General features: G+C 41.0%; 1 protein-coding gene across 6 annotated transcripts in view; it reads left to right on the top strand.

Annotated features, from left to right (window-relative positions):
- Positions 1 to 24228, top strand: part of FOXP1 (forkhead box P1) — a 480210-nt gene that overhangs the window by 249647 nt on the left and 206335 nt on the right. For all 6 annotated transcript variants that reach the window (XM_032411758.1, XM_032411759.1, XM_032411754.1 and 3 more), the window contains one exon: positions 2948 to 3132. In XM_032411758.1, coding sequence (XP_032267649.1) covers positions 2959 to 3132 — 174 coding nt within the window. In that variant the 5' untranslated portion in view covers positions 2948 to 2958. The remainder of the gene's footprint in view (positions 1 to 2947; positions 3133 to 24228) is intronic.

Genomic DNA, 24228 nt, shown 5'->3' with positions numbered 1-24228 from the left:
GAGCAAAACCTTCTCATCAAATTGTGGATTGGAGATTGTCCTTACTCCACCCACCACCACGGTGTCAAACCCAGGAAACAGAAGCGGGGCATCTCTTAGACACCTGTTCTGAGGTCAGGCGTCCCAGTGGTCGCGGGGTGTGAAAAGCAGCCTTCTTCCCTATAGCTCTGAGGACATGGTATTTGGCCAACTATGCCCCCTTCTGAGGGCAGGTATGGATTTCATGTGTAAGCCATGTTTTTGTCTTTTGCGGGTCCATTCGCTGATGTGGGTAGGCTTTCCAGAAAGTTAAAAAGAAAATGTTTTTGTTTTTTCTTTAGGTATGCTTGTGACATACCCTAAGAATTCAGTGAGTTTCCTTGTTAACTACTCTAGGACAACCATTCTCTCCCTCAAATACCTAAACACCATCTTTTTCTTCATTTCTATACAAATGGGCAGGTTTATGAAACAGAAACTGAAACATTGGGGGGGGGAAAACCCTCAATTTCACAAAATTGAAACAAGGTACTTGTATTGGCTGGTTCTTCTATCTTAGAGAAAGTTTTAGTTGTATTTTTGATAGGTTTTATGCTCTGCAGACAGTAAGGATATAAAGGCGGTTTTTAAAGGACTCTAATTACTGGAAAGTCCGATCTCAAGAGAAGAGAGTGAATCAGCTGTTGCTTCTGAATTTGTTTCCCACCTGTCAACAAAAAATGCCATTCTTAATCCCCTTCAGAATTGGATTAACTTTAAAAAATAAGTCTTCTGGGTTTATAAAGTTTGTACTCAAGTTGGATCATACAGCGCACTGAAAGGAAATGAAGAAAGATGTGAATTTTTCTGCTTTTAATTTTCCATTAGGCTTTTGTGGAAGTTGGTAGAAAAGGGATTTAAACCAACTTCTGGCAGGAGGGCGGCCTCCTCTAAAGAGGAGGTCCCAAGTGTTTCAGTTTCCCTGTTGTCACATATTTCATGAGTGGGGGAGAAATCTGTAGTGCAGGCTGTGCCTATCTTTACACGATGCAAAAATACTTGTTACAAGTTTTCAGCCCTTTTATCTGAGATCAGTGTTTCACGTTAAAGTTTTCTTTTTTTAAGATTTTATTTATTTATTTGACACAGAGAGAGAGAGAGAGAACACAAGGGGGGGGCTGCAGAGGGAGAGGGAGAAGCAGACTCCCTGCCAAGCAGGGAGCCTGATGTGGGGCTCGATCCCAGGACCCTGAGATCATGACCTGAGCCAAAGGCAGGCGCTTAACCGACTGAGCCACCCAGGTGCCCCTCACATTAAAGTTTTAACATTCAGGGCGCCTGAGTGGCTCAGTTGGTTAAGCGACTGCCTTCGGCTCAGGTCATGATCCTGGAGTCCCGGGATTGAGTCCCGCATCGGGCTCCCTGCTTGGCAGGGAGTCTGCTTCTCCCTCTGACCCTCCCCCCTCTCATGCTCTCTGTCTCTCATTCTCTCTCTCTCTCAAATAAATAAATAAAATCTTTAAAAAAAAAAACAAACCCTTGTTAAAAAAAAAGTTTTAACATTCAGACATTTCTCAGCTTTGATATTGGAACTGTCAAGTCCTTTAGTGACTATTGTTTTTCCTGTTCAAAGTCCTCGTCTGTGAATTTGGAGTATGACCCTGCCATTTCATTGTTTGCTCCTTACTGCACCTTAACTGGAAGAAAATACATGGTTAAGAACTTTGACATGCGACTGAACTTGTTCAAATCCTGATTGCACCATTACTAGTGATTTATGCTGGGCAAATTAAAATGGTCCTGATGGAGCCCTAGTTTTCCCATCTGCATACTGGAGATGCCAGTGGCATTCACAGCTGAACTGGTGGATATACATAAATTCCCTGCAGGTGGGCTCGGCACAGCACTGGTAATCAGTACATGGTAACATTTGGTATTAGTAAATATTATCTATCTTTTGTCATAATCAGACGCCTTTACTGAGAGCTGAATTGGCTCCGTAGGATAATGGTTTTGTACCTAGAGAGTAGCTGGGCAGAATGTGAAATATATTTACATGTATGTAGGTGATATCCTTCAGCTGCTCATCTTGCACTATACATACAGACATACATATTATATACCTACTGTATACACATACACACACATATTTTTTTTTTTATTAGACATTTCATACTTTCACATTCAGACCTTTTCTTTGGTCTGCCTAAGGCCTGATTTTTCTCCAAAATAAATATAAGATGTCCCAGACCTTTCAGGCCTTAAACCAAACTAGAGGTTAGTAATCCAGCATGAGAAAACCCCCTAACTTTGAAGAGGATTTCCTAGGGAAGTTTTAACCCTAGGACAAAGATCAGAGTGTGAATTTTCTCAGCTCCTGAAAAGTGGGGATTTTTTTTCCTCTCTAAATGTGGCCGATCTTACTGGAATGGCCAATTTTGAAGACTCTTCAGTACCTGAATGATTCTGGGGAGTACGAATCTTTAAATGCTCTTTGCTTTTTGACCTCAGGGGCCCCTCCTGGTGGTGTGTGTCATGTCTTGATAGAGTGGAGTTGGAGACTTTCCCTCTAGGAGTGTACCACCCCCACGCAGAGCCTGCACACACTAAAATTTAATGTTACACCTAATATGCCACACACAGCGACTTACTGGTTTTTGAGCAAAACATCCAGACACAATCCACAGAAATTTAACCATAAATCCTGAGTTCCCCCAAAAGTTTGTTGTTGTTTTTTTCCTCCCAAGGGGAAACAGCCTGTTGAAAGGACCACTGCTAAACCTTGAAGCTGGACCGGTCCCTCCGTCCTCCGACACTAGGGGACTAGCCCACGACCCAGGGCCAAAAGCGATCGTGAGAGAAAAGGACAACTGCTTACAGAGTTTGGCAACCCGGACGGCAGGGCCCTGCTCCTTCTGTCCAACAACTGTTTTAACAGCTGCTTTTTTTCTCTCTCTCCCCCGCTCCCTCCTGAAAATCCCTCTCTCAGGTTTTTGAGTCATGATGCAAGAATCTGGGACTGAGACAAAAAGTAACGGTTCAGCCATCCAGAACGGGTCGAGCGGCAGCAACCATTTGCTCCAGTGTGCCAGTCTTCGCGAGGGGCGGTCCAACGGGGAGACGCCGGCTGCGGACGCGGGGGCCGCCGAGCTCGTGCACGTGCAGCAGCAGCAGGTACTGGGGGTGCCGGGGACGGGGGGCCAGCTCTCCCGCTCGCCCTTCGCACTCGCACGCCCCTCCCCCCCCCCGAAGTGTTGGAGGCTCACCTGGCGCGCTGGCCGCCTGTCAGCAGCATCTAGCGGCCTGGTGGTGGCCTTCAGAGACTAGTGCCCAAGCCCTTGGGAGTTGAGAGTCTTGGAAGCTCCCCCCCCCCCCCGTCTTGGGGAGCAGTTGTTAACAATGAGCTTGAGTGCACCTCTGGGCACCCTTCCCAGGCCCCACCATGGCAGCCCGAAGCTGAACTGTTTGGAATACAATGAATCTTTGGAGAAATGGTTCCCGATGCTTGAGTTAAAAAGTAATAATAATAAACAGGCTTATTGAGCCTGGTGAAGAAAGACACGAAATGAGGGATAATGGATAAAAGGAACAGGGGCTGGGAGAGGGAGTAGGTGCATCAGGAGAGTAGAAGCAAACAGTAGGAGCAGACGGGCAGGAGTAGGTATACAGCAGGAGAAGCAACAGCAGCACAGGCTTAAGTGTAAGAAATTGCCCCCTGCGACCTGTAGGAACTTCAGGGTGTGGGCCACTGCCCTATGTGTCCTGTGTACATATGGCAGCTGATAATGTGGCTAGATCCTCGTAATGCTTTAAATTAGCTCTTATTGGTGGCTCCCCCAAATGCTTATAAATTGGGACATACTCATTCTCCTTACGTTCTCTGTAGGCATGTCAGTGGGTACCTGTGGGTGACTGATTAAATATTTCCAAATGGTAAAGGTGACCCAGAAATGGTGGTGTGTGGCCACAGTGTTGAGGAAAATTCAAATAAGTAAGTAGCACCCGCTTGAAGACGGCACTGTTTTTCCAGCCTCTCTTGGAATCAGGAAATAGGATTTATTTTTGTTAAATGATAATGGATGGGTTTTGTTCCATTTTAGTCCTTGATTCATTTACTTAATGCATAGTTATGGTGCCATTTCAGAAAGGTGAAAAAAGAATGATGCATCTTCGGGCCTTTCTGAAAGAAACAGAAATCGCTGGGGGATGAGGAGGATGAAGGCGAGCCTTTTCTCAAACCATTTTCTTGGAAACCGTTATCAGAGAAGTAAAGGGAATCCCTTTTTGTATGAGGGTTATAGCCTTTGACAGGCACTGAGCATATTTTATTTTCTTTTTGCTAAGAAGTTTTTTAAAACATGAAGAATCATTACATTGTTAGTTTGTTAGAAGTTAGTGGAATAGAAAGAAAAGGAAACTAGCAGACGTGCTCAGGTCTCACTGCAAAGCGCTTCATCTAAGTGACGTGGTATGGTCTCTCTCCCTGGCCGCCCAGACCCTTCTGTGCCTGCACCTCGGGCATCACATCAGCTGGAATTGATGATGTATGTCGTGTGGAAGGTTGTGCACTTAAATGAGTGCAAATGGCCAAATTCTAACCGCCGAGGTGGTTAGCAAAACATATCCTCAAATGGTAGGAAGGTATCCGTGTGTGCATGCATCGTTCATGTGGTGGTGTTCTCAGGTACTTATGGTTATATTGAGAACGGGCAGTTGCTGTTTCGGAGTGCTGTGTTCTATGTCCTTACCCTACAGAGGCCAAGATCCACTGGTTCCTTATGGAGCAGGTGAGGTGTAGTGCTCTTGACCTGTGGGGTGAGTACCCCACATGCTTAGTACTTAAGGTACATTAATTAAATAAATGGGAAATTCACTTCTTTAGAGTTTTATATGAAGAACTGAAGATCATTTACCATCTTAAAGTAGCAAGTCAGCCAAAGTCTTTACATATATACCGTCAACACACACGCATACACACCCCTACACCAATAACAGCAACAACACATTGGCCTCATAGGAGACAGTTAGGAAAGTGCATTATTTCTTAACAGCATCTTCCTTAAAAAGCATCAGTAACAAAATTAGCACATCTCCCCCCTTTATCTTGGCTGCGACCACTTTGGAAAACATGCTGTTATGTGTTACGGATGTCAGTACCTTTTTGATTGTACTTTGAAACTCATTTTAAATACTTTTTATAACAATTTTATTTTTATTTGCTATTGATATGATTTAGGAAGAGAGAGTAGTTGGATTTATCACTGTGGCTAAAACCCCACATATATTATGCTTGACAGGCCTTTTCGATCTTGTAAGATAAAATACAGCTGTTTGCCCCTTGAAGTATAGATGTGGCTCTTCACAGGTTGTTGGAGGACAAGAAAATCTGTAGATGGATTGAAGGGGAAAAAAAACTAAGGGATTGAAAAAGTTTTGCAGGACTAGAGTGAACCTAGTTTCCTTCCGGACCGAAAACTGCAACAATTAAGCGCTTTGGAGAAATGCGAGGGTCAACGTGATGGACTTGGGTTGTTTTCGTCATTTTTATTCTACAGGTTTTTACTTGAAGTGAGAATACCAGCAGTGAGAAAATCACAGCCATGCTGAATTCATTACTGCGGTAGTCACACAAAACCACGGATAAAATTTCAATAACTGCAGGCCACAGTTGAGTAAACAGTTGCACTGAAATTTAATTCCTGTTGACTTTTCCCCCATTCCTCGCCAGGGGCACATTCTGATTCTGTAGTACAAAGACAACAGGGGTTACAGCTTTGATTAATGTAGGACAGTGGAAGAGAATTAGAACTGTAAAATATGTTAGAAGTCCATGGAACAAAAAGATGTGGCTTAAAAGGGCTTGGTATAAAAATGAGTTAATTATGCTGTGTGTAACACTGAATGTTATAGGATTTTCCAGTTGCACCAGTGCACTCGTTGACGATATAGGGAGAATTTTTGCCTAGTGCTAGGACTTTTAAAATAAATGCAAGCCTTTCCATGTTTGATTCTTATTACCAAAGATAATTACAAATGATAGCAAGTGCCCTTTCAGAATGGAGAGCTTTCACAAAGATTAGCTGTGGAATGAGTGACTTCTATGCTGGGACTGGTCTGTAGGTTGGCTAAATTAGGTCTAAGAAGAATTGTTAAAAAAAGAAAAAAAAAGAATTACATAGGTGACAACCTAGAAAAATAGGGGGAATCTGGCTTTTCCATCTTCTCTTGAAAAATCAGAAGATCTGGTAACCCTAGACCAATATTCCTACGAGGACAACAGTTGTTAAGGGATGGATTACTCGTGAAGTCAGGGAGCCCGCCGCCCTCCAGGCTGCCCTAGCTCCCACCGAGCAGCATCGCTCATTTGTGGCCCTCTGGGCAGGGGGGGTTGGTAGTTCTGCAAGATGCCATCATCACTCGGAAGCCATCACCAAGGGGAGGTACTACCAGTAGCTGAGGAGCCCGCCAACACACTCCCCAACTGTCTTCCTTCCTCAAAATGAAATGTATTATCTCTGTAATGTCTCAAGTCTACTTATATCTGGGCCATGAAACTATTATAACAATAGTTTCCTAATAATATAATTTGATAGAGTTTCTGAACATTTCTTTTAGCCACTGGGTAATTCTTTACCCGATACCATAACTGCTTTTTATTTCCTATTATGCCTGCCCCATTTCTGGGTCTGTAAAAGTTCTGTATTGGATATGCACTACTCCATTATGAAACTCAGCAACAAATACTATTACCAATTACTGAAGTTTTTTTTCCTAAAGAAAGGATTTTAAAATGTCCAGAACAATTTCATAAACTGTGTGGATTAATGCATTTTAAAAGTCTTGAATTTTAGAAAGCAGAATTTTATTTCCATATTGCTGCAAATGAGAGCTTTTTCAGATAAGCATATTACATAGAGCATAATGTTTAGAAGTTTCTCCATATACAGCATATGCTGTCAGGTCAATTAACAGAATGCATACTAGAAAATGTTTATTCAATAAAAATGAATAGCTGTTAAATAAAACAGCTATTTCTTAACAACATTCCATTTAATGATGGGGTTTTTTTTTTTGGGTACCACCTGGCAGTTTTATTGTCTGCAAATCAGTATAGAGAGGGCTTTGGTTGCTGTGGTTTTGAGGTGTGGCTATTGTTTTATATGAGGAGGGCAGTGTAGAGGTAGTCTGTGACAAAGACATTAAAAAAAAAAGATACATTATATACGGGATTTGAATATGGATTATTTAGAGAGTGTGGATAAGTGAAGTGTTTGTTTCATTTTTTGACAATGGTTCTTTGACATTTGGTTTAAGGTGTTGGACCTTTTGGCCCAAAAGTTACCTATCAACCATCAACACATGTCTATGTACGTGTTTCCCATTAATAATGTAAAAGAAAGAGAGGAAAACATTGAATGAGTCCTGAAGAGTTAAGAGAGGTAGGAAGGATAAGTAGCTTCTGAAACATCATGAGAGGCAAGAAGAGCGATTCATTGGGTTGCATTTCGCCAATGAGCTATTAAAGGAGGTGAGAGATGAGTCACTGCCCAGGACTAGAGAAGCTCAGAGAGACAGGAGGAGTGGGAGGGTGCTCAAGAAGGAAATCTGGCTGTGTATATTCCCCGAGGATGTAGAAAATACGCTATCAGCGGGGCCTGGGAGAATCATGGGTCTGTATCCTGGGGTCTCCTGAATGTGAGTAACCAAATGATAACGACCAGAGTGTGAACATGTTAGCATAAACCAATACACAAAAATTGAAGATTCTTCTCTTCATTTTCAAAATGGTGGAATGAATTTCCTCATTTTGTTCTTGTTACCAAAATGACTAGTGGATATCGGGCAAAAGAGGGACGTTGTCCTGCCAACATTTCCAGCTTGAAGTGCCCCTGTGAAAAACAACGCCTGGAAGAAATCGCTGTGTGTGTTTGGATGGGCAGTGAGCTCCGATGAAAGAGACCATCCCTGTGCGCTTCTCATTCGTACTCCTGTTCCTTTATGGGAACCATGTTACCATTATTGTGGCCATCCTTTGCCTTGTTCCTCACTCTACAGAGGGAGGCCCAAGTGATTAGGTGTGGATTAGTACAAAGACCAGGTAGCAATGGCCAGTTCGGCCTTACCATTCTTCTCTTTGCTTAAGGTTGCTTTATTAACTTTGTTAGGAATACCCTCAAGTGGCCTTTTGCCTTGTAGCTACCAGGGACTGTGTCTGAAAGGAAGGTCTTTTGATGCCATTGGAAGGGAAAAGATGGTCAGCATCTCTGTGTCTGAGAAGGAAAGCTTCTGGAAGGCAGTGCAGAAGAAGATCTTAATTTATTGAGTTCTCTCATTGAGGCAGGCTCTATGCTAGGAGCTAGCACCTTCCTTCACTGGTGGGTGAAAACTCAAACTATAATTTTAAAGGACTCACTCTAGCAAGATACATTCTTTTTGAACACAAGGTAGAGTTCAAATATAGAAGCTATTGATGATCAAAAATTTGTAGTAAGAATCGGTGCCATCAAAATGTTAGCAAAAACCATGCAAACAAATTGAGAAAAAAGTGAGAGAGGAATTTGGGTAATTGTGACAAAGAAAAGCAGCCATAACAATAACAGAGTCCCACTTTTTCTCAATTCCTTTTGTGGCTCTTTCTGGAAAAAGCATCCTTTACCCTGAACGCTGGAGCTAGTTCTTTACTCTGTGAGTTTGGACCTCCTTGTCATCAAAATATTGTCAGAGATTTAGGTAACTTGTGATGTGAGCCTTATATGAAATCCTTTCAAGTTTTGATTACCAAACAGTTGTGTGTCATTACATTCTCTGTTGAAAGGTAAGATGGCATGAGAAACAACAACAGAAAAAGAGCCAAGTACATAGAAAGCTAGATGCCACATTTCACCATGAGTGAAGTGTACCCTCAGCTTTAAGCAAAAGTGTCCCTACTTTGAGAAGGCAATTTTAAGCCCTGACCTGTGAGCTGCAAATAATAATATTAATAATAATAATAAATACCACCTCTTGTCTAATCAGAAATCTCTTTTTGAACTTTCAGGAGGTATGACTTTAATGGTAATTTGTTGACAGGTTAGCTTCACTGATTGCAGAGAGTTTGTTTTGCAAAACTGGCCGGCTCCTATCTGTTCTCTGAAGGCAAGGAACCTACTTTGCTGTTTTGCAACTGCTTGCGTTTATTGACAAGTAGTGCTGAGCACGCAGAATTGGTATGTTTGTGTAATGTAAACCTATATAGCTCGACTGATGGAGTCGAGTGTACTTTTAGGTAGTGCATAGATTACTTGATAAAAAGGGTTACAAGGTGACTGCTTTTATGACAAAGTAGAATGGCAATATAAATGCAAGTGGTAGATGGAGCAACAAAAGGGAAGTTTATATAGGGAATTGAACCCCGTATTAGAAAGTTTCTTTTCATCACTTGGTCTTTGAACTCAAATCTGTTGTAATTATGAAGTGTTACTTGTAACATTCCAGAGGCCCTTTGCTAAATACTGTGTTTGATTTGGTTCAGAGAAATACAACCACATTTTTTTTTTTTCTTTTTCCTCACACAAGAAAATGTGATGAAGAGAGTTTCACATACTGGCCTGGTCTCAGCTTTGTTCCAAGTGAGCTAATAAATGTGCTACACTGGAAACTACGTATTAACTTTGTTTCTTCGCTTTGGAGTTCTTGAAATGCATTTATTCATTTGTTAAATATTCTTTCATGTAACTAATATGTGTGCACTGCCTGTGTGTAAGGAAATGTGCATGGTAGGGTAATTAATTTGGAGTTTATTTGACTGGAGCCTGAAGAGCCTGAAGAGCCGGGATGAGAGCAGTGGGAAGGTGGTTCAAAGGTTACCTGGGTTCAGCTTGTTGGAGGCTTGGGTTTCTAAGCCAGGGGAGGTTTCTAGGCAGAGAAGAAAGGCCATTCAGGAGGAGTGGTACTGAAGGTAAATTAGAAGGTTGGACCTGGCCTGGCTTAGAAGGAAAGAGATCTTTGAAAGATTAATAGCAGTGACAAGGCTCTTGCAGTAGGTTCTGAATTCAGTAATTGGCCTCTAACTCCTGCTTCATTTAATTGAGGACTTGCTTTTGTTGACCACCTTTACCCCCTTGCTCTCTGCATTTCTCCTCCTACATTTGAATACCAAAAGACTGTTTAAAAAAAAACGACATCCTCTTACATCACGAAAACTCACTCTTTTGATTGTATGTTTATTCAGATTAAAATTATCAAGTATTTTCCCTTTAGCCTTTGCCAGTTACTAATGAGTATATCTTCCAAAAGTCACATGGGAAATGCTGATAAACTGCCTTGTGTTCCTATTGATCATGGAATGGACTTAATCTCTTTTAGAGAACAAAACTACGAAGTTAGATCTTTGATAAAGTCCATTTCATATTGACACAAGCTTCTTAGAATGAATTCTTTTTTTTTAGGGTGAAAGGGGGTGCGTGTTGTGTTTCTTTTGTTGGAAAAATACGTTGTGTAATTATTAAACAATGGTGCTATTGGCAGACTCATTGACAAGGTATAGATTAAACTGCTTAAGGATGTCAAGGCCTTGTTTGTGTGTTTGAGTTGAGCCCTGCATAGAGGCAGATGGAGGGAAAGCAGCTCTGTTCTCTTTAATCCCTCTGGAGAGAACATTTTCCAGTATCTTCTGCGTAAGAGGGGTAGGATTTTTTTAAAGGTGGTAACCCTAAGGTTCTCCTTGACTTATCTCTTTCATCCCTATTTTTAGACTGCTCCTTTTTGACTGTACTCCAAATAAAATTAACGTCCTGATGCAGATTCGTCTTCAGCAAAGTTTCTGAAAGTAGACCCTTTGTCACACAATATATCATCCATACAAGCACAAGGAATTGTCAGCGTCACGGTTGCTTGTCAAAAGAGGCAAAGTGTCAGCTGATCCGAAATCCGTGTTTTTATCACTGTACCTTCTCTCATTCCGAACTCCCCTGTCTCCACATTGAAGGGAAGGTGACATGATGTCTTCTTAGTCATTCAAATCCAATAACTTTTAATCTGAAGGTTAAGTAGTGAGATATAAACTAAGAGATGATAATATCAATTTTATGTTCACTGAAGGGCACAATATACCTCTTTCTAGTAGAGGGAAAATTGTGCGTAAAATGTCTTTTGCTTTTCAACAGCAGAGCCATGTGTCTCAGAGCCAAAGGAAGAAAGAGTTTTGGAAAAATTTAATAAAATAATATGTAACATCCTAAAACAGGGCAGAAGTGGCCTTTTATTATTATAATTATTAAGTATTAATTTTTCAAGGTTGCATGGTAAGCCGTAGTTCCATTTTTATAGCCTCTTGTATTGACTCTTGTTATCTTCCCTATGAACTCAACAACCTTTTACAAGGTTAAATACTGGGAGAGAATGACATAATGCTCATTCTTTCCTGACTATTTTTGATCCTAATGTGTATGATAAATAATTCTGTGATAATATTGCTTACCTTGCCTCATTTTTTTCGTCCTACTCATGATATTTCCATTTCAACTCAATAGGCATTCACCATCCAAAAGTAAAGTGAAAATGCCTTTACGTGCATTTTTATAATGATACTCTGATTATCTCATTGGATATACACTTGTCTTCCCAATTCAAAGTTTGTGCTGTGTATTATATGCCTATGCTGTGCACATTTATGTAAAGACTGTGTCATTAATGTGTTTACAGAAGGAAAAGCATCATGCGTAAGCTGAGGATGTGATATTCACAATTAGAATGGTCATGATTATATTCCGGAAATATTTTAAACTTGTCTCAACCATTTGTTCAGTCCCTTGACTGGGCGGGCTCTAGGTACAAAGCGTTGTGTTAAACCTGCAGACTCTACAAGGGATTGGTGAACTAAGCCAGAGGGCCTATCTGGCTAAATCTGGCCTACCACCTATTTTTTTTTTTTTAAAGAAAGGTTTTATTGACATTTATTGAGTACTGTGATATTTTATTTCTTTGCAACGTGTTATCTCATTTAATTCTCATAATGACCCAGTGAGGTAGATAATAATCATTTAAGGATCTCAAGTAAGAAGAAGGAAAGAGCTAGAAAGAGTCAAGAGCACGGGGTTGGGGGAAGACTCAGCAGCATTGGAGTTCCTGGATCCACTTGTTCTTGCCTTTTGGTTCTTACCTGCTTTTTTGTGATGTGTTTCCTCAACCCTTTCTTGAATTCTGTGAGTTAATAGATTCCCTTCTTGGACTGGGGGGAAAAAAAAAAAAGGTTTTATTGAAACACCACCATCCCCCTGTTGGATGTTGTCTAGAGCTGCCGTCCTCCTGAATTAGTAAATGGCAGATGTGGCAAGGCTTGCCTTCTAGAACCTTCTCCTCTTACTTTATAGAAAGTGACAAAACGGCAGGATCATTCCTTATTTTTTTTTTCTAAATTATCCCTCAAGAAATACATACATCACAGTTTGAGACTTTGTCTTACATTTTCCAGGGTGGTAAAGTCACTTGTTGGTGTCATCCTACCTGCAGAGTTCCTTTCTAATCATTTAACTGAATGCATTTCACAAATTAAATGTTTTGGCATTATTGGTGGTTAGAGGAATAATCAGCCAGCCCACTAAGGAAATGGAAGTTGGACACTGAGTCACTCAAAGAGCGGATGTTCTTCCCCATGGTTCTCTTACCAAAGAAAATTAACATAAAAATGAGCGTATCTTAGGTTCACAGTCCCATGGTTGGCTAGAAGATATGAAGAAACACCCTTAACATCTCCCTGAATTCATAAAACTTAGAATCTAATCGTAGTGGAACAAAACATAAACATATGCATTAAATATCAATAAAAATCTCAAAGCAAAATGAAGACAAGCTGTAGAAGATATGCATCTGACTAATTAACAGATGAATGACTTAAGCAATACATCTTCAGTAATCCAGAGAGGAAGAGTTTATTTGTGTCTATGTTGGTGGGATTTTTGAAGACTTTGGTACAACTTGGGAAATAGTTAACTCAGCACATGCACACCAGCTGATTTAATTTAACCCTTTCAATCAGGGGAGAGTGGATGGAAGATGTATACTGAACTGTATGGGTGCGGTTTATGACCTCAGTGCCCAAGAAGTGTATCTTTGCCACTTTGCCATTTTTAATTTTGGGATAAGCAAGGGGGATTTCCACTGTGGAACAACTGGAGGTAAATGGTAAGTAGAAGTCTTTCTATGCCAGACGCCAGCATCTGAGTTTATTGGTCTCCAGGAAATGGTGTGGGGCCTGTCTGTTTACACAGACCATTGCCTGAGTCAAGTGTCCGATCTCCAGAGATTAGATGGGGACTGACAAGGCTGGTCATTTGGTTGGTGGTGTCCATATTTTACATACTTTTAGTATCGAGTTTTAACCACATCACCTCTATTTGTCATAGAGCTAGAACAACTGAAATCCTAATGCCTAATTTTAAAATAGTTGTGATATTTGAAGGTATTCGTTCAATCCAGCTATTTATGAACTATCTTTCCTAGAAGTGCATGGCCTTTTATTTTCTCCCCTCTGCCTTTCTTCTTTGTTTTCTTACATTCTTATTTGTTTCTGGTTGTAAGCTTGTTACCAGATGACTTATCATGACATCTCACAGTTAGTGAGCTTCTCTTTAGCCTTCCTGGTGGGAGGGTTTCCCTGGCACAGGCCATGTCTTTAATTTCATCATGCGTACATTTTGCAGGTTTACGGTTCCTCTTTTGTGAATCTGATGAAAGCCCAGCATCTTGTGCTCTGAGAAGTGTGTGTTTGTATGTGTGCTTGTATCATTTTGCAATGAGTTTCGTGTGCATCATGCCCCAGCCTCCTACCCCCCAATTAAAACACTATGCAGTCCATACTGCATGTTAATTAGATTTGCTTGCTGGTTCAGTGTTTTGACAAATGTTCCTAGATTTTTCTGTGTTTAATTAATGTTAAGTATATTAGTAACCTATCTTTAATTTGGAAAAGGTTTCCTCTTCTGGCTCTAAATGCTTACCAATGTGTCCCTGGAATTCGTTCTTGGATATCTTAGATGTAGCACTTATAAATGCCAGCTCCGAAGAAAACTCTGGAAAGTAAGGTCATATAAAGCACTCTGCATGGGTTCGAAGAGGCTTTTTATATCTATTCGAACACAATCACCAGCTTCACACACTACTTGAAAGATCTTTGGCTAAATCAGCAAAGGTTACAGTAAATGCTACATATACCGCTGGGGCTCCCTTTCGTGGTTGATGGGAGTGTAAGTTAGAGTAGCCCATTCTGGGGGCAGTGTGGCATGGGGTGTCAAGAGGCTTAAGACCATCATAGCCTTTGATTCAGGGGTACACTTTTACTGAGAGGTTGTATGGCATTCCGCAGTGGTTCTCAGACTTATACATGTATTGGAATCATTTGGAGGGCATCTTAAAACATATTGCTAAACCCACCCTGGGAGCACTTTATTCTGTAGATCTGGGGTGAGGTCCAAGAATTTGCATTTTTGATGCTCTTAACTCATTCTCTGCTGCCGGTTGGAGGATCACCGTCTGATAACCACTCAAAAGGGCAGGGCACCTGAAAGCATGGACAGTGGGGCTAGCCTGTTTCCTTGTCTTACGGACGTCCTTGAGTATCGGACCGGCAGCCGTATACAGATGTACTTAGTTGGCTACCCAGTGCATGATGTTTCCCCTAGAGACTCATCTCACTGCTCAGGGACTAGAAAACGCAGGAGAAACATTTCATTCGAGGCATTTTGGAATCCTACTGACAAGAGTTCAAAACCCACCTCTAGTACTTAATGAATGAAGTAAATGAGTTTTGCCAGTCTCTCTGAGCCTTACTTTTCTTGTCTGTAGAATGGGGCAATAGAGAGAACTTCTAGAGCAGAGTTATGTGACAAATACATTGAATAATAGACCTTAGGCCTTAGCACACTAGTCAAGCCTTTAAAATAATAGTGCTCTCGACAGTATTATTTTGTTTGCTCAGCACCTTTTGAAGACAGGGAAAAGGCGGCGCTGAAATCTTAGGGACCCAAAGGCAGAGGCCAGGAAGGGAACCAGCTTGTTTTTCAGGGCTCTTCCATTCTTTAGCATACTCCGCGCAATTTATATTCAAATGCGATCACCTTAGAGCAGTGTAGAAATTTGTGTTAGAGACCTCCAAGGAGAGCCCTCATCTGTGAATTCCAGAGTTCCTGTGTCTTCCCTCATTGAGATAATTAATTGAAATAAGGGCACAGTCCTGTTTGACAGTCACACTCTTCATTTAGAAACTGACCTCTATAGGAAGACTACAGAGAATCCGTTCTTGTAGGCAATTAGTGCCCCAATTTACCATTTTAGAAAAGAAAACATATATCTTAATAAATACAGAATTTCTCCTCCATACCTACTAGCAACATTACTGAAGGGGCCCCGCCACAAATGTTTTAAATTTAGAGGCAGAGCTAAGGACACAGTTTGCCTCCAGAATCTGAATTGAATCAGGGTTTTATTTCAGATAAAATCTTTGGGGCTCATAACTTAAAAAACACAACTTTTACTGGCATTACGCAATTTGCCACGGGTCATTTAGCGAAATGTTTGTATATGTAAGCCCAGGTTCTTCTTTTAAGAAAAAGGAGCGGTGGAGGGCGGGGATTGGATTTTGCTAAAATCCAGGTGGCGTTTCAGTTTATATTTAATTTTAATTGGAAATCAAATACAGGCAAGGGAGAAAAAACCTACCATGTTTTCTTTACTAAGAGTATCCATTGGGGAGGGGAAGGACACTGCCAGCCAAATTTTAAGAAGCAGCTTTTTTATTGGCATGTCTGTTTTTTTTTTTTTTTTCTGGCTAAATTCTTGTGCCTGCATTTTCTTTTTTAACATCTAAGTTTTTACACATGGCAATGATTTTTATGTCTCAGGGCTCCTTGCTGCCCTCCTTCTGTAATTTCTATGGGATCCGTACCTGGAACCGGGATAGCAAATAATTACATACTGCATCTAACCAATAGCTTCCCTAGGCTGTTGTCTGGCAAGCCCCCTTGTGAGGTCTCCAATCTGAGATAATATTTGATTCCCGTGGCCCATCCTGTTTCTAGAAGGCTGGGGAAGTTTCTGAAGAATGAAGAACGGGAGAAAAAAAAAAAAAATTTTTTTTTTTTTTTAAAGCCAGGATTTTAGGAGGTCCTCTCATTTGTGAGTCTAACTAGCTATAGGTGCATTTTGTGAAACTCCCATAAAATATTGGCAGAGTGACTGTGGCACAATTAGGGAATGGCTGCTGAATGTGCTGGCAGAGGTGCCGAGACAGTCACTTAACTCTGCCAGTGCCTACAAAATACCCCAGTGTGCCAGAGCTGAGAGTGAAATCCTCAGTGTTGGCTCTGCAGAAGGCTTGGGTGTAATTCAGATGTTTTCAATTGAAAATGGATACCAAATAATTTCGAATTTTCTATTGCACAATTAATTACACGTTCATTGTAGCAAAATTAGAAGATGCGTCTAGGAAAGCAGAGAAAGAAGAAACTGTCCTGCCCGCGGTCTCCATTTACAGACGTACCAACTGTGCACCTTTTGGTGACTGACTGTCCTTTCGCTATTTTTTTTTTTTAAGTCATTCCTTCACATTTTTACATATCCCTTTTCCCGTTCCCACTGTGGAACTTTATAGTTAAAAGAAATAGCTAGCAGTAATGTTATCAGTGGGAATTGTTAGGGCTAAGTTTCATATGTGATGGTTCACTTTTTCATCTTAATTTTATATTTAGTGTTTATAGCTTTAGGGGAAAATTCATGTTCTTAGTTTCATGTTTCAGATTTTATGGTCTAATTAATGCTATTTTCCCAACTTTCCCCCCTTCACCTTCTCCCAGATTCGCCAGCTGATTCGGGATTTGGGCACATTGCTTAAAAATTGTTTTTAGGAGGAAACTTCCAACATGGTATGATGATAGCCCGCCCATTTTCAATAAATAAGTGCATTCCTTCCTTTTATCAAAAATCCTAAACATCCCTATTGTCCCACATTTTTTTTTGGTTTGAAATTATAGTTGATCCTTGAACAATGTGGGGGTTAGGGGCACCCACCCCTTGCACAGTTGCAAATCTACATATAACTTTTGAGTCCCCCCGCAAAACTTAACTACTTTATAGCCAACTGTTGACCGGAAGCCATACTGATAACATAAATATAGCCAATTAACACATATTTTACATGTTATATATATCATATAGTGAATTCTCACAATAAAGTTAGCTAGAGAAAAGAAAATGTTAAGAAAATCACAAGGAAGAGAAAATACATGTATAGGACTTTACTGTATTATATTGAAAAAAAAAAAAAATCCAATGGAAGTGGACCAGTGCAGTTCAAACCTGTGTTGTTCAAGAGTCAGGTGTACTCCTATCAGTAATAGTAATGGTAGGAGAAGTAGTGGGAATATCAATAGTAGAATTTATTGAAAGCTCCTTTCTTCCAGCTTTGGGCTTTGTACCTATATTAGTGCAATTTGTTCTTGTAAGCACACTGTGAGCTAAGTACTCTTAAAATTCCTACTCTTCACAGGAAGAAACTTCCTTAGCTGCCCACGTTCACACAGCTTATGGCTGGACAAGTCCAGCTTCTAAGCCACATCTGCCGGGTCCCGCCATCTGAGCTCCTCACCCCAGCATGGCACCTCTCCCCTTGTGTTCATTGTGCTGGGTGTCAGGGGATCGGGTCCTGCTACAAGGATTACTCCCATTTCCCTTGGCCTCCTGCCCCATTGGGAATACCCTAAAATGTTGTCTCATTCAGATCTCTCTCCTTTCAACCTGTCTTTTCTTGCTGCGTCCAGTAAGAAAATGCCAAATATTCCTCTAGACAGAGCTTTTCCATTTTCATCCTCTCCTGTTTTCACAGTGAGCCCTTCCTTTCTGCCCGTGCCCCCCACTCTTCCTCATAAGCAGCTATGCCTTGATGCTCGGATTCCTTTCTTTGCGTTTCCGAACGAGGGTCCTGCCTCACGCCTGTTGCCTGCATCCTTCTCATGAACACCCAAGCCTGGCATACGCAGGCAGAGGTTAGCATCCTTCCTTCTGTTTCTGAAACACTTTGGAAAGCCTCTGGGTCGCTCCAGAGACGACAGACATTGAGCGGTGCTTGTGGTGAGGTTTATGGAGTGTGGCGGGCAATACAGCTGGTGTATAGGGTTCCAGCACATCTGAACCCTGCCTCCAATGTGGACCGCTTTTCAGATCGCTGTCTCCTTCACGAGTCAGGGACATGGAAGTGCTGGCTTTGAAGACTTGGGAAATCTGGGTTTATTAATAAGTCTGTGCGTAGTCAGCTGCAAGCTGCGATGGTTGCAGTCAATGTTTTATGGACAACTTAAAAGCAGCCATTTTGGGTCGGACACGTTTTTCTCTTTATGGCTCTTGTGTTTGGGTACATGCGGCTGGAAGACCTAAAACTTGCAGACTTTGTCCAGGTGCCCCAAACAACTGTCACAGACTGACGGGCTAGGGAAATACCTTCTGTGTTTTCTTAGTATTACATGACAGGCTCGACCCTTTTCCCAACCTATGAAAATGTATTTGGATAAAATATTTCTGGTACTTTGTGTTTCTTGAGGAAATTATTCACTCGGCTTCACTGATTAATGAGTTAGTCCTTTTGAAGTCACCACAGTTGTTTTCGTTGTTTTAATATCTAAAAGAGTGGATTATTATGCTGTAAGAGTGATTAGCTCTGTTGACAAAATGTCCTCTGCTCCCTGAGTGGTATTTTGTGTTAATGTTTCCGTGGCCCACCTGCTTTGCTCACATCCAGCACCACTCCAGTCAACAAAGAACAATCGCTTAGCACAATAAATAAAAGATAGTACTCACGAAGGATGTGCGATAGGACTTATGGTAGGAGTTTTAAAGATTCATAACCTACAAGTCAAACTATGTACATTTACCCAGCGACAAAGCTTATGTTTGTTTCCAGTTTGGGAAATCATCGTAACTTGCGTGGCTTATTTTGTGAAGATGGCCGATAATGCCCAGTCCTTGCTTTAACAAACATTGTTAAATCAGCTAACTTGCTTGTTGGTCACTGTTCTGGATCGATACAAAAGCCCAGATACCAGGCCGCAATGGATCTTTCTTCGTCTGTCTTTATCTCTGTCTCACCTTTAAAAACAAACTGACAGGTCTGCTTTTGGCAAGAATGGTGGAGTAGGCTGAAGCAGTTGTATTGAAAGAAAAGTCATAATTTGAACATCTCCCACTTTGGGGTTGCCGTTTGAGAGGAAAGGGACCTCAGTTCTTCGAAGATGTCACCATGGCCACATCTGTGTTGTCATTTCAAGAAAGAAACACATGGGCTAGAGAAGAAAATTGGGCTCTATCACTTCCCAGTACAAGGAGCAGAAGTGCATGCACATCTCTGGGTGGCTGGGATGGTCGCACCTCAAACTGCTTTACAAGTCCAGAGTAGGTCCCGTTCTGCTCAGTCTCCTTGTAGACTCTCACCTCCTCTCCAGAAGGATTCACAGAACCTTGATCTCTCTATTAATTCATTGTAATGTGCAAATAGAGCATTCCTTCTACCACTCCTTGTAGGTGCTGAACTCTTTCAGAATCTATACCTCCTGTAGGAATGATAAAAGTGACTTCATTTTGTCCCTCTAACACGTATTTATCTATTCTCACTCCTGAGAGTGAGATTGTGCCTGTTCTCACTCCTGTGTCCTCCATTCTCCTTCATCCTCCACTCCTTACCCCAAATATATAATGTGTGTGTTCGCTTTTCTTTATCTCTATAGTCATAGAATTTTTAAAATTCCTTAGATGAATCCATCCTCACATTTTATGGATGAAGAAACTAAGCTCAGACAAAATAAAGGCTTTGTCCTTTGATTCACTTTTGCATGGACGCCCCTGATGTGTTTAGAAACAATCTTGTGTAGTATGATGTGGGCCCTTCCATGATCTGTCAGGATGGATGAAATCAGAAACTTCATTCCCGTGGTTACCAACATCATCAAGAACCATGTTCAATATATAGGGTATAGCTGGGTGACTGTGTGTGTGTATATGTACGTCCATTTTCAAATTTTGTTATTGATTATTGAGAAGTGGTTATTTTTCTTCACTCTTTTCCTTTTGGAGCAGGGATCAGCTAACTTTACATTCAGATTGACTTGAAATACTAAATTTTGTTGGCTTTGGAGGCTATTCTGTCTCTCTCACAAATGCTCTGCGTGAAAGCAGCTATAGATAATACATAAATGGCCATGGCTGTGTTCCAATAAAACTTTATTTACAGAAAGAGGTAGCAGGCTGGATTTGGTCCACTGGCAGTAGTTTGCTGTCCTAGAGAAGATGCAGAGATAGTGGCTGAGGGAAATTGTTCTGTGTAGCAGGTGGTAAAGTTCCTCTGCTAGTCATACCATGCCTTAAGATTGATGACTATTTTTTCACTTCCTTCTTAAGAAAAAAACGGTTTCATCCTTCCTACCACAGTTTGTTTCCCAATTCCCATTCCTTAAAGCCTCATTTACTGTGGTTATCCTGTAAGCCCACATTTTCTCGAATGCTCATAGGAAAGAAGCTGAGACTTCCCAGAATACGCCCGCAGTCCCTCGTAAGATGACTTCAGACCTCATCTTCACATCTTATTGTTACTAGACTTGCCAGAGGTAACCTCTATAAATCCTTCCTGGACATTCCTTGTCATCGTGAACTGGCCTGTTATCACCTGTATCCCCATGGTCATCTTGCCTTTCAGTGAATTTCTACCGGGAATGTTTAGCATCTTGACTTTGAGTCAGGCTTTGTCCATCTCCTGGGTGGAATGCACTAATAGGATAACAGCTAGTGTGCTGCGTCAAAAGATCTTCTATCTTGCACTGTTAAATAAGTCAGGTTGGGTGGGTGGTGGGGGTGAAGAAAAGGCAGGATGGAGACTTTGGGGTTGCGAGAGTGAAGTTGAAGCGCCTTCCTGCCTGATTATTCCTATCAAACGGTGTTAAGTTCTGGGAAATCTTTAGGGGTAGTGACTCATATTCTTAGGCAATGGAGGAGAAACTCCTATCATGGTAGGAAAAAAAAAAAATAGGCTGACCCCTGGATCAAAAGGAAGAAAGAAGTGACCTCTCAAGTTTGGAAAAAGCAATGGCTCTGTAGATACGATCCTCGAACATTGATGCGGGTTATCAGCCAGGCTGGGTTGGAGTCTTGCTGTGATTTGCAGCAAGTCCCTGACTCTTTGAGCCTCTGGAAACTAGTTCCCTTCAAAGGTTCCTTCTGCTTCTAAAATTGCATGCTGTTTCTTTTCTCATTAATTTCTGATTAAATTAGAAATTAGGCTCTGTTTTACATATTCAGTGCTTTGGTGATTTTGGGGAAGTGTAGTCCCTAACAATCACCAATAGGCACTCCAGATCTTTAAAACATGAAATTCCAAGCAAGCATGTCTTTTAAAACACCAACAGTGAGTCAAAAGGGAAGAAGGAAGTTAGAGGAAATCCTGGTTTTGAAAACAGAACCAATGAATGAATTGGGGTGCAAAACTCCTTGAAGATTCTCCATGCCCTGCCACCTAGTAGCCCTGTGACCTCAGGCAGTCCCTTAGTCTCAGTTTCTTTATCGGTAAGATCAAGTTAATAATGACTGTCATGCATACCTGAGAGGGGCATTAGGGGAAGCAAATGAGGTATTGAAGGTCAGAAGGCTTTGTAAGCAGCCAAACATTCTATGAGTGGAAGGTGTCTTCATTATTGAGATGTGGTTTTCATTTGCATTACCTTCTTGTAGACCCTCACATGTTCCCAGACATCATGCGTTCCCTTGGGGATGCTCATGCTCTATGACTGTGGGGTTTGGGGCCCTCGGGTTTTCCATTTAGTAATTCTACACATAACCAATAGGGATTTAAAAAGCAGGCATACATGTATTTTCCCACTGTTTTAATTTTAATTTTTTTCCTAATGTATCAAACTTTCCATTTTAAAACAAAAGGCCCTGTATGTGAATTTTCTTTTATTTAAAAAAAAAAAAAATGGAGGACTAAGGTAGAGCTTCTGGAAACAAAGGCCGGGTTGTCCATGATTAAGCAGAGGAGGCTACTTGAGATTTGGCAGGAAGAATAACAGGTTGGGTTGTTACTTATCAAAGGAATATTTGCTGTTGGCCTTAGTATAATAATGTTAATGAGATTATTAGGTGGGGGAGATTTTCAATAAATAATTGATACGGATTAGAAAGTGCCTTTTCTGCAAATAAACTTCAGAATAATTAATATTCATGGACTCTGTTTGTCAACAGAAAAATGTAAATGAAGAGCCAGTCCTATCACCAGCCACTCGTCCTGAAGGACATCTGTAAGATCAGGGTTAAGGAGGGGGAAAAGCTGGATTCAGAGCCATGGCCCAGACCCCAGCCCTGTGCATGTCAGCACAACTTTCCACGTCTCAGCTAACACATTGTCCAGGCTGGGTCTCCCTCTGCATGAAACCCTGAAATGCAGGTTTCTAATAGATTGTTGGTTGTAAGGTATGAAGGACAGAAGGAGGTAAGAGAGAAGGCAACTGGCTAATGCAAGAGCAGTGTACTGAAAGTCACTTTTATTTCTTATTTATAATCTCCATGCACACTCTGGGTGATAGATGATGCCGTTCATTCAGTCCTTTAACTTCAAAGCAGAGAGAAGGCATGGCTGACAGAGCCGGGAGCGGGGATACAAAGGTACTCACAACAAGAGGAAAAATGCCTGTTTACAGGATTGCATTTGTTAGCACGCTCTCTTCAGATATTGTTCCCCCAGGAATAGAGAGAATATGTGCAGCGCGAACGATGATTTAACATCTGAAAATGGTACTTAAAGAGTTTCTGTCTGGTAGTAATGTGATGAAGGCTTCTGAAGGGAACCTGGGGACTTCATTTCTTCTATTTATCTATATGTCTCTCTGGTTTTAGTCAGAGGTAATTGCATATTTAACCCCTCAAATAGCTTTAACCCTCGAGGTGCCAAGATTTTACCCTGTATGAAATATGTTTTTATCCCAGCAAAGGCAGACTTGGAACTCCTTGAAAAGAATCATTTAAATTTTGCAAGTGTGTGTGTGTGTGTGTGTGTGTGCGTGCATGCGCGCACATGTGTGCATGCCTACGTGTGTGCACGTGTGTGTATGGATGGATGTATGGATGAAAAGAAATTCTAGCAGCATTTAGGGATTAGATGGAGGGGAAGAAGCATGCCCTACCTCCCTTGTTTGGAAGAAAAGCAGTTAAAATACAAATGTTAAGAAGAATGAAAACTTCAAAGGAATAAAAGAAGAGAAAGAATGACAGAATGATGTTTTTATTTGTGTTTCATCGTGGCTTGAGCTTAGAAAAGAGAAGGCACCCTAGGCCCAAGAGAAGTTGTAGCTGGACCCTAAATCAAGAGTTTAAATTTGTCGCTTGCCTCAGCAATATGGTTTTCTCAATTAGTGGTCGTTCTGGGAGGCCTGCTTAACAGCTTATGTGAAACAAATATTAACACAAATTGTATAATTACATCAAAATCCCAAATTCCTCAAAGATGTAAAATGGTTTTCAGCTAAGAACACGCCAGCAATAAAACATCCTATAGTCAAAGGAAGCACACTCTCAGGCAACCATGAGACTGGATCCGAGCGACTTTCACAGTTTATTTTCATGGTATTTAAATTATGATACCAGTGGGTATTTTTAATTAGTGTGCACTTGTCTACATAAGCCATGTTGGCAAATTTGACTCATTCATACAGTAGTTGCTGTAAAAGAGGCCAGCACAGCCTGCAGGAATTAAAATTAAAAGTTTCTGCAAGCTGTTGTCGACATGACCATATCTCATTAACTTTAAAAATGGAGATTATTTGCCTGAAAGCTTGATTTGACTAGCAGTAATCAAATATTAGGCTCAACGAAGGAAAGGGTAGGGGGGAGAGCATCATTGTTGTGATATATATTGCTGTGTGTTTTACAGCTCCCTTTAAATAGCAATATAAGATTTCTGTTTTGACAAAAGGGATCGGGAAGAGAAACACAGACATATGGCCTCAAAAGTATTATTAGGATAGTTTTATTTTAGATTAAGACTCATTATTTACTAAGTTTGCTGAAGACAAATATGATTGTGCTGATTACCAATTCTTCCTCATTAAGGAGGCAGCTTAATTATCTGGAGTAGCTTCCCCGGCTTGATCAAAGTTTTAAGTATTGGAAACGGGGCCTATCTCGTGATTATCTTTCCTTTTTTCAACTGGTAAATTGGCATGAACCTTAAATTTGTACGTTGGATTCATCCCATTGTTTTAACTAAAT

This window comes from Phoca vitulina, unplaced genomic scaffold, assembly GCF_004348235.1.
Source record: "Phoca vitulina isolate PV1807 unplaced genomic scaffold, GSC_HSeal_1.0 scaffold13, whole genome shotgun sequence".
NCBI classification, from domain to species: Eukaryota; Metazoa; Chordata; class Mammalia; order Carnivora; family Phocidae; genus Phoca; species Phoca vitulina.
Note: the sequence above shows the minus strand (reverse complement) of the source record. Positions and strands in the feature narration are given on the sequence as shown.